Source organism: Nymphalis io, chromosome 16, assembly GCF_905147045.1.
Source record: "Nymphalis io chromosome 16, ilAglIoxx1.1, whole genome shotgun sequence".
Taxonomy (NCBI): Eukaryota; Metazoa; Arthropoda; class Insecta; order Lepidoptera; family Nymphalidae; genus Nymphalis; species Nymphalis io.
Genome location: NC_065903.1, coordinates 8,650,622 through 8,661,770, shown reverse-complemented (window position 1 = coordinate 8,661,770; position 11,149 = coordinate 8,650,622). Strand labels below are relative to the sequence as shown.

At 35.7% G+C, this 11,149-nt stretch overlaps 1 protein-coding gene and 1 long non-coding RNA gene across 3 annotated transcripts in view; one reads left to right on the top strand and one right to left on the bottom strand.

Moving 5' to 3' along the window:
- The first annotated feature begins 248 nt into the window (after positions 1-248).
- LOC126774205 (target of Myb protein 1) lies at positions 249-10,611 on the top strand. 2 transcript variants are annotated; one of them, XM_050495617.1, is made up of 13 exons: positions 249-391; positions 635-882; positions 1,781-1,888; positions 2,925-3,020; positions 3,250-3,351; positions 3,506-3,655; positions 4,132-4,283; positions 4,575-4,648; positions 5,358-5,423; positions 6,100-6,202; positions 6,861-6,942; positions 7,879-7,938; positions 8,269-10,611. In XM_050495617.1, the coding sequence occupies exons 1-13, from the start codon at positions 337-339 to the stop codon at positions 8,452-8,454; spliced, it is 1,482 nt and encodes a 493-aa protein (XP_050351574.1). In that variant the 5' UTR covers positions 249-336; the 3' UTR covers positions 8,455-10,611. The 2 variants fall into 2 exon arrangements, with proteins under 2 accessions (XP_050351574.1, XP_050351575.1); XM_050495618.1 differs by having other exon boundaries at positions 2,925-3,038; positions 3,271-3,351.
- LOC126774268 (uncharacterized) overlaps positions 9,812-11,149 on the bottom strand; it is a 96,865-nt gene continuing 95,527 nt past the window's right edge. Inside the window, exon 2 of the long non-coding RNA XR_007669796.1 lies at positions 9,812-10,075. This is a non-coding gene — a long non-coding RNA (uncharacterized LOC126774268). The remainder of the gene's footprint in view (positions 10,076-11,149) is intronic.

Genomic DNA, 11,149 nt, shown 5'->3' with positions numbered 1-11,149 from the left:
ATATACATTTCCGTTAAACAATATTAAACATGGCGTAATTATTATGACAATGTACGTATGTCACATCGTTTCAATTATATATATATGATGAATGTTCTAAGTTACAACTAAAACAGTCTAGAAATATTAATTATATTCTTCACATTTATCCTTAATATTATATAATATATTGCTTAATAAATTTAATAAAATGATTGCACAATAATTTGTTTATGCGCTGCGTGAATCTGAGCACTCGTTGTGACATTTGACAGTATAAACTTTTCACTTACGTCTATCTGGGTGACAAGTGAAATCGGTGAAATTATTTATTTATAATAGGATTACTTTACAAAAATGTCGTTTTTCGGAGTAGGGAATCCTTTTGCTTCGCCGGTGGGGCAGAAAATAGGTAATCAAGATCAAATAATATTCAGGAATTGCTAGATTAGAACGGTATTTTAAAAACCCGTGACTTAAGTTTTCATTCGTTTTGTTGCGCACTATGAAGTAAAATTTTTTCTTTGTCATACAAGGGTTGTTTATGTGTTTGTGCCAATACGTTAGTCCTTAATGTCTCGTTTCATACTTAACTAAACTTAAAAATACCAGTTAAAAGTATGACGTTATATATTTTGTGCATAAAATGTTCCAGAACAAGCTACAGATGGATCGCTGCCATCAGAAAATTGGGCTCTTAACATGGAAATATGTGATATTATTAATAGTAGTACAGATGGGCCTAAAGATGCCATCAAAGCTATTCGGAAGAGATTGACTCAGAGTGCTGGAAAAAACTACACCGTAGTTATGTACACTCTCACTGTCCTCGAAACATGCGTAAAGAATTGTGGAAAGAGCTTCCATGTATTGGTTTGCAACAAGGAATTCATTTCTGAACTGGTAAGTAATTCAATTGATTTCAAAATGTATTTAATCATTGGTATTCAATCAAAATATAGAGTAGTTAAAGTTACAAGTACCTCATTCCTTCAATTTAAAGTAATAAAAACTAGTACTAACTAACTAATAAAAGCAATGATCACTTATTTATTCATTTGACCTTGTGACTTGATCAAATAAATATTGAAAGTTGTATTTTTGGTTTTTAGTAATGTCTGGATTTCAGTTTTGGTAATATTTAGGATACTTTCACATATTCCTTTGTTTCCTTTGGTCATTAATTTTATTGTTTTATAAACTAAATAAGAAATTAAACAGTCAAAAATTCTTTACTAAGAATATTTACAACATTTATCTCTATCAAATGTATTATCTGATAAAATGTCATTCACATATTGTATCTAAATAAGAGATGAATATTATATTTTCAAAATTAATTAATTTCTATGTATTTGTAGGTAGGCACTACGTCACCATCTTTGGAAATATTTAATTCTGAAATCTGGTTTTTAAACAAGTATACTTAATATTTGCATATTGTTATAAACATACATATGCTAAACATATAATGCTATTCAAATGAATTAGCATAGAAACATAATTGAGATTCAGCTTAAAACATATTCTTATATAATATACATTTAATAGGTTCATCAATTTATAAAGATTTTTTTCCTTATTAATATTATAAGAGATTGATAATACCTTGTTGTTTTTAGATCTTTTAGAAAGATTTTAGCTTATATCTTGTGTCAACATAACCTTTTGGCTTAGAAAATGAAACTTGATAAAATATTCTGCTCAGTTGTTCATAAACTAATATTCCTAATGCCGTTAAAATTCGTACAGTTATTTAAAACTAACACCTTATAGTTCTAAAGTTTTTTTTAATGCACAGGTGAAACTTATTGGGCCTAAAAATGATCCACCGACAGTTGTGCAAGAAAAAGTTCTTAGTCTCATCCAATGCTGGGCTGATGCTTTCCAAAACCAACCAGAACTACAGGTAAAATTAAAATAAGCTAAAATTATGTTTTTTTTTTTTTTTTATATCGCCGGGAGGGCAAATGACTCTACTCCACCTGATGGTAAGTGGTAGTAGAGTCCAAACGCGACGACGGCCAGTACAGACTGGAAAAACGTTCTGCACTAGCCGCCTTCGCCTTGCCGGCCCGCAAGATGCCTCTTCACGCCTCGTTTGAAGGAACCCGGGTTGTAAGAGGAGGGGAATACGTGAGCTGGTAAGGAATTCCATTTTTTGGAAGTGCGACAAAGAAAGGAGTTGCCAAATTTCTTTGTTCGCGATGGAATTGATGTCACAGTTAGGCGGTGACATCGAGAACCAGCTCGCGTGGACTTAAGAAGGAAGGGGGAAGCAGGAATGTAATGTTATTATTACAAATATGAACGAGAGTTGGTTTTAATTGCTATCTCATAGGATTTTGAGAGTGAGAGGAACAGCGAGGGCATCTGTGCTTACGCACACACTTGAATTCTACAATATCTCCTATACAGTTGGCTATTCTCTGGTGAGATAACAATATTTTTCTTTTCAGGAGAAAAATCTCCTTGAAGTAGGCAAAAAAAGGCAACCCTAGTAGGCTTATTAAATTACATCTGATAGTGATTAATTTAGCCTTTGTGGTAATAAGATTACATTTGACCTTTAGTAAACATAATTGTTCTGTTTTTATTGCATATTACATTATATTTGAGTTGAGATTTATATATTAGGTTATTTATTTATTTACTTAGGACAACCAACAAACAGTAGATAAATTTATAATTAATTAAAAAAAAAAGTTATTGCCTAAGGATACTCGTAACAGGTTATAACATTGTGCCATATTAAACATAACATCTAGAAAAATAGAAATATTTAAAACATAAAACTCAGCAACATTATCGTTCATTAGTTATCATTTATATTATAATTAAGAAATGTCAAAGAATTATATTATGTAAAGTTATACTTTTAAAACATTAGGTATCATCATTCAAATTAGAATGAAACAAACATATAATATGATCATTGTTTCCAGGGAGTGGGTCAAGTGTACAATGAGCTGCGAACAAAAGGCGTTGAGTTCCCAATGACAGATTTGGATGCTATGGCGCCAATATTCACTCCACAAAGAGTAAGGAACATTACAAACGTTGATTATTGGTTTTTACATTGAACATTGTTAAAAAAAAATTAATATATTTTATGGTAGTACAAAAACACGGCCAATTTCAAGTCGCACTTGCATTAAAAAAAAAACACTACTAAAATAAAAAAGGAATTTAAATAATACATTTTGCAGTTTGTTTTTGTAGTTATTTTTATTGTTTGTTTTATAAGCCAATACGTTTTAAAAATAACAGAGTGTGCCAGATGGAGGTGAGCCCATCGTTGGTTCTCCTCAACGCGCCGCCATCCCGCAGAATTCGCCAAGTCGGCCCACACAGGAACAAATTACTGGAACAGTAAGTAGTAAATGTTTTATTATTTCACTTGGACATTATTTGTCTGCTCAGTCATGGTGAAAACTATAGTTTTCTTCAATTATATTGAGCTTTACTACTAAAAAGTGTGTAAGATTGACTGAAATAAATATTTAATTTATTGACTTTCTTGCAGCAGGTGACGCTCTCCGAGAGCCAGACGAGCAAGCTACGCGCAGACCTGTCAGTGGTGGAGGGCAACATGACCGTCATGAACGACATGCTCACCGAGCTCACCGCGCAGCCCTACCACCAGCACCACGACACCGACATCGAGCTGCTCAACGTTAGTATATGATACTTGGAACTTTCAATGTGTTTTTTTATTGGAAAGTAATTAAACATTAGGTGATGACAAAGCTCTATATATAAATTAATAAGTATACACATATAATATGTTGACGATTTATTTGGGCGTTAAATGTGCCTGCCCCCCCCCCCAAGCAAATATCTCTCCATCTAGTTAGCAAATTATTTCTAAAATTCAGATGTCTGAGTAGGTTTATAAATAAGGATAAGACTTGTACGCGTCGGAGAGTCGTCGCGAAGGTTAGAGCGAGGTAAAATGATTACGGGTGCGTGTTTCTGGTCAGTTTTGGATATATCAACAAAACTGAATCAAATAGTATGTTATGATGTACTCTCAAGTCGGTCTCGAGCTGCAAGTGGTGCAATGGTAACTTACTTCCAATAGCCGCTGGAGTCGTTCCAGTAGGTATCTTTATACAAGTGCTGAGAGCAGCCGTCCGGCCCTGTGCGCAGGAGCTGGCGAGCACGCTGCGCGCGATGCAGGCGCGCGTGGCGGAGCTGGTGGCGCGCCTGGCGGGCGAGAGCGCGCTCACGGCCGAGCTGCTGCTCACCAACGACCGCCTGCACAACCTGCTGCTGCGACACTCGCGCTTCGTCAACAACAGGTCTAGTGCACTACGTAAACTGTCCCGTTTGTTTCATGCAAGTGGCACTTTTACGCTTCGCAGGCGATATCGGTTTTGTTTTGGTTTTCTATAATGAATCTATTTTTGCGAACCCTCCTTTTCCCATTCTTCTCTATCTTGGATCGAATTTAACGAACTTTTGATCCACGCAATCATATATCGACGTTCCTCGACTTTAAAAAAGTTAAGAACCATTGCTTTATACGTAACCAACTAGCTTCTTAATATTCATGATAATATTTGCTTATATTAGAAATTAATAATGTTCAGAATTGCCGCGACCGGTGGAGCGACTCCATCCGCCATCTTGGGAGCTGCTATGGGGGTTCCCGGCACGACCTCGCGTGAGTTACAAGTTTTTGTTTAACTTTACTTTTGGGAATGCGTCTCGTTCAAATGCAACGAAATATCTAACTAGTTGTAAACAAAACTGAGCTGAAATATTACTTTTCACAAAACAGTATTATAAATCGTTGTTGCCGCTTGATATATAAAAGTATGACGTAAGTATATAACACTTGCGTTAACGAGTTGCAGATATATAAATATTCACTCTTAGAAATTTATGAAAGCCCGCCAGGGTAAGTACCGCCCAATCATCAGATATTCCGGTTTGAAGGGTGAGTGAGCCAGTGTAACATAACATCTTAGTTCCCGAGGTTGGGGCGCATTGTGATGTACGGAATGGTTAAACTTTCTTACATCGCCAATGTCTAGGGGTGGTGGTGATCACTTACCATCAGGTGGACCATCTGCCATTTCATCAACCTATATCATAAAATTTTTTTTTTATCAAGAACGCAACAGAAACACCAATAGTATGAGTGTGAGATAAAAAGAATCGCCCATATTTTTAATCACCTCCTATACTGTACTATACAAACTACTCTACATAAAAATTATAACAGATTAAAAATTGTATAATCAACTGGAAACTCTATATAGACTAATTTAGTTAATGGACGGCAATAAAAATGTGATTAGTACTTGTATTTATAATTATATTAAAACATATTTATTTTTATTAATTATATTAAAATTACTTGATTTCAGCGGAGAAGAATGAAGACGACGCTCTCATTGATCTTAGTGATGACGTGCCCGACGTGGCGAAACTGTGTAAGTAACTGAAATAATCGTATCGCTGGTACTGGTACTGGTGGTAGGGCTTTGTGCAAGCTTGCCTGGGTAGGTACCACCCACTCGTCAGATATTCTACCGCAAAACAGCAGTACTTGGTATTGTTGTATTCCGGTTTGAAAGGTGAGTGAGCCAGTGTAATTACAGGCACAAGGGACATAAAATCTTAGTTCCCAAGGTTGGTGGCGCATTGGCTATGTAAGCGATGGTTGACATTTCTTACAATGCCAATGTCTAAGGACGTTTTGTGACCACTTACCATCAGGTGGCCCAAATGCTCGTCCGCTTTCCTATTCTATAAAAAAAAAACATACAGACAAGCAATGGCAATGGCCAGTCGGTAGCTGGTTCAAATTTGTACAAGCAACACTTAGTTTATAAATCAGCCCGGAGTCTGGAAGTTGGAAGTGTGTACACACCCTTGCCTCGGAAAGTACATAAGCCGTTGGTCCTGCGCCTGAACTCGGATCGTCATGTCGGATTGCGATTTGCCGTCTCATCAAATTATGAAAGTTAGGGAATAGAGAGTGCACCTGCGTTTGCACACACACTTGTGCACTATAATATAATATGTATGATTAGGAGGACATCATCACGTCCATCATTTGTGGACCGTTGGTCATTTCTTTTGTATAGAAAATTAGTATATTTTCAGCTGTAAAGGACGAGCAGCCCGACAAGTCGCCGAGCAGTTCCAAGGACGAGTTCGATATGTTCGCGCAGTCGCGGAACGTCACCTACGAGACCTCCAAGACGGGGTTAGTCCAACGTTAAATGTCGTAAATCTTCATTTAAAACAAAAATATTATAGAGACCGTAAAGGTACTCCAAAGGAATGTATGTTAGCCAGTTACCGGTACTCGCAGGATTCGATTTTGGCTCATTTTCGAGCACTAGCTGCTCGTGGTAGAATAGAAAGTCATTGGAACTACTTGGACTGTTTATGTGACGGTTTCCGCGAAGTTATTTAAACGAATATTTATATATCTACGTAGAATGAATAAAAGATTTTCATGGCAGTAGTGGTAAGTTTCTGCCAGTCCATTTGAGTAGGTACAAACAGCAATGTTTAGTACTTTTGTGTTTCGGTTTATTTTCCAAGGTCGGTGGCATATTGTAATGAAAGAGGTGGTTAATATATTTTACAGGACGAATGTCTACGGAAGGTGGTGACCATCGGGCGGGTCATTCGCCGGTATATAATTGGCACTTAAGTTTGTGCGACTGACAATCGTTTATGACAGAGTACTGAAATAATTGAATTTTATCCCGTGGTGGACCTATGTGCAAATTTTTGTCCGATCTCATATAAGGATTTTTTGATTTAAGACTTTATAACAGATGAATGATGCAAACTCTTACGTGATGATATGAAGGCGTGTATTACAACCGGCGTGTGTGTGTGTGTGCGCGCAGGGGCAGCAGCTACGCCGACAACGCGGAGGAGCCGCGCAGCGCCGGGCTCGCCGCCGCCGCGCAGCTGCGACCCGCCGCGCTCGTGCGTACACCACCGCCCACCATACACATCATCACGTGCACCACCTTCCACCACATAGCACCACCTCCCTCCACATCGCACCACCTCCCTCCACATCGCACCACCTCCCTCCACATCGCACCACCTCCCTCCACATCGCACCACCTCCCTCCACATCGCACCACCTCCCTCCACATCGCACCACCTCCCTCCACATCGCACCACCTCCCTCCACATCGCACCACCTCCCTCCACATCGCGCCACCTCCCTCCACATCGCACCACCTCCCTCCACATCGCACCACCTCCCTCCACATCGCGCCACCTCCCTCCACATCGCACCACCTCCCTCCACATCGCACCACTTCCCTCCACATCGCGCCACCTCCCTCCACATCGCACCACCTCCCTCCACATCGCACCACCTCCCTCCACATCGCACCACCTCCCTCCACATCGCACCACCTCCCTCCACATCGCACCACCTCCCTCCACATCGCACCACCTTCCTCCACATCGCACCACTTTCCTCCACATCGTACGACATTCCACCACCTCCCGCCACTACCTTCCATTTCCTGCTACCACCTACCACCGCCATTCATCACCTACCGCCATCTCCCGCCACCTCGCACCGCCTTTGGCCACCTATCGCCACCTTTCAAAACGTCGCACCATCTTGCGTCCTACACTATCCCGATGCTCCACCTCATTTACGTATAAGGTCTCCATCACGGTGACGAGTCACAACGTTGTTACAGACAAAGAAAAAACACTTATTTAATGCGACAGTGTTCACCTATCTATTATTAGAAGTATTCTTATTAATCTCTCTTGAACTAAACTATCGACTTTCTCGCCTCGACATATATATGAAATTTATTTATATTTGTTTTTATTTACTTTTTGTTTGTAATGATATTTTTATTTTATTTATTTGTGGTCGATTGTCAACAGCCGACTGGAATGGATCAGAGAGAATTCGATGAGATATCGGCTTGGTTAGCACAGGAGAAGGTGATTTATCATTTAATTTCATTTTTGTTTCGTATTTATTTGCATTAACACTTTTATTTCATTTTCTTATTTATTTTCTTATATATATATATCAACAACACTTTCATATTTTACTTTTATAATCACAATCTTCGACACTATATAATAATGCTATATTATATAATCACGTATTTAATATTTTCTTCTAAAAATAAAACCATAATTGCTACATGAAACTGTAGGATTACTCATGCTAGTGGCACGCTTTTACAGAAAAGCATTACGAAAGGAAAATTATAGTCATGCTATGAATAAAATAAATTAATAATATTAAATATTAACAAAACACAGGCGGCCTCCGAAGCGAATGGGGCCCAAGAGAGCGTGACCAGCAGCGACTTCGACAAGTTCCTCGCCGAGAGAGCCGCCGCAGCCGAGAACCTTCCCAACGCCGGGGAGAATAGAGCTCAGAACAATCAGGCGACGCCGCGACACAGGCAGATCGAGAAGGACGAAGATTCCATGTTCGCGCTCTGATTTGTTTCGACAATGTAAACGGTTCGCTGCTTCACTGCTAATATTTGTTTATGAGATAGATGAGAACGTGGTTTGTAAAACGTAACCGAAAGTATTAAAAAATTACACGATCGTATGATTATTTAAAATCGAAATTAAATTGTAAAATCTGACATAATTGTAGATTTAGTTAACTCGCTGAAGTCTCGATAAAATATAAAAGGCATTCGTGCCGATTATGTTGTATACTTGCCTGACTCAACTCCCCTGACTCAACCGATTTAACTCAATATCATTCTAATGAGTATGTTTGAAAATGAATAGTATTTTTTGTAGTTTAATATAAAGATTGTCTGCAAACACTGTCTCCCTCTCCACCAAGATCAAGAAATTTAATAATTTTCGAACGTTGCATTTTTTAACGTTATTTATTATTAAGAATTATACAATAAAATATAATGTATAAATTGTCCCGAATTGTAAATTGTCTCGAACGGAAAGAAACGCTTTTTAAATAAATATTGCAGTGAAAGTTAGACATGCGTAGGCGCATCTTTCATGAAATTAAGTTTTAATTGATTTTTTTGCATCGAATTGTGCATCTATAAAAGTAATCCACGTTATTTAATAGTGATATCAATACGGTTCTATACAATAGCTCGACATAAAGATGCCGATTGGTGCCTGGCTTTTATAATGAAATATAATTAAGCAAAAAAAAAACTGTGAGCATCTTATGTATCACGATAGGAAACAATAAATTAAAAATATACATAAGCTAGCAATTATTTATTGAAATTTATTTTAAATTAAGTAATTTTTGTTACTAAATTTGAGATTATGTTATATTTCATTTAAACAATTTCAATGCATTTTAAATAGCGACTGCGATGTAAATATTTCGCATTTATTAAGTATATACTGGTATATATACAATTAATAATTCCTTTTATAAATATGTATATATCAATTTAAACGTGGGAGCATTTATAAATACCATTATTTTATATTATTCTTGCATATGAGTATTTGACTTTTTAAAACGTACATTTACAACTTTTATGATGGGATGACAAAATATCAAGTGCACCCGTTCAACTAAGATCTTGTCATGTAATTTTTTGTATATGTCAAATACTGAAATGCTATAACGATTATATAATATATAAATAATGGTTTGTGTGATATATATTATACATAAATGTAATGATTTTATATATAATTATATTATTGTATTAATTTTTATTAGCGCAATATTTAAATTGTGCATTAATTTATATATATTTACATGAATGAAAATCATTGGTCGTATTACATATGTAGGTAGTTTTTCTCATATTTTCGTTGATGATTTAATTTTATTTTAAAAGTAGTCCAGTCTCGACTTTAGTGAAATTGTGCCTCTGTAGTTACTTATAAAGCCTGTTTGTGCATTATCATCCTATACACTGTAGTAGAGTAATCCCACTTATCAAGTTACCTTAAATTAAGCCCTATTTTTACCAAAGTAGAATGCTTTCAAATATATATACTCGTGTACGATTTCAATATGTATTTAATCAATATTCGATGAAATACTTATTCACTATTATTGTGCACAAAACTTTATTCATTGTGTTTCAAAAAGAATGGCGTCAGTTAACTTTTCAATCATGATTTTAAAGTATATAAAATCTATGACTTAATTTGAAGTTAGTTTAGTAATATGTAAACAAACAGGAATTCAATGATAACGAATATCATTAAGTAATTGATATGTATAATTTAATAAGTGTACACTTTTGATTTTTTTTTTTCGATTTAGATGTTATTATTATTTTATGTGCAAAATATAGTTACATCTTTTCTAAGATACAAATACTTTTTAACTGCTTAAATGTAGTTTATGACGATATATTGGTAGATATTATACGTGACCAATACTGTTATGTTAAATATTAAAACATATTTATTCTTACGCCATCTTAATAAAAAAAAATATAACATTTCTTATCTATGTCTCGACTCGTTAAGTCTCATTATAGTTATAAATTTTCAACCATTCCACTTGTCTCGATAATGATTAATATTTTGGTGTTATGTGATAATTTTAAAAGAACAAGCTTACTGTTAATAATTTAAAGAGTTATTTTATGTTTAATCGTTGTAATTAAGATAATAAAATAAAATATCATATTCTATTTTTATTTCATAACAAACCTTTTACGATAATATCTATAACTTTAAAACAATTAATAGGTTTACACGGTTTTATTTTATCTTTATTTTTTAATCGATGCACTCATCACATAATAAGTTACATAATTCTGTTGTTTCAATATATTCGTCAAAATAGGATAACCTACTGATTTGTATTTTTTTAAGACAAAATATGTCGTTTATCAGCACCGCTTAATAAGCAATTACACTTTTATAATTTTTAAATTTATTTTTAGCTTAACGGTTTAACGCTCCGATGTTCTTAAATAGTTATGCGTAATGAAAGTGTACCTAAATGTTATCGATATATTAACTATCAATTCTATGCAATATCAAATTTTTAGTCGTTAGTAATTCTCTAGTTTTCATTGTCCCCGTTGAATTTTCAAACTATCAAAAAAGCAAAAAAACTATCAAAATATCGATAATGTTATAAAAAACTGCTAACGATTTGCTAACTGTCCCGATTCAGTCATTCATTTCTTTGTATGTATTGAAGACTAGTCAAGTCTGCAGG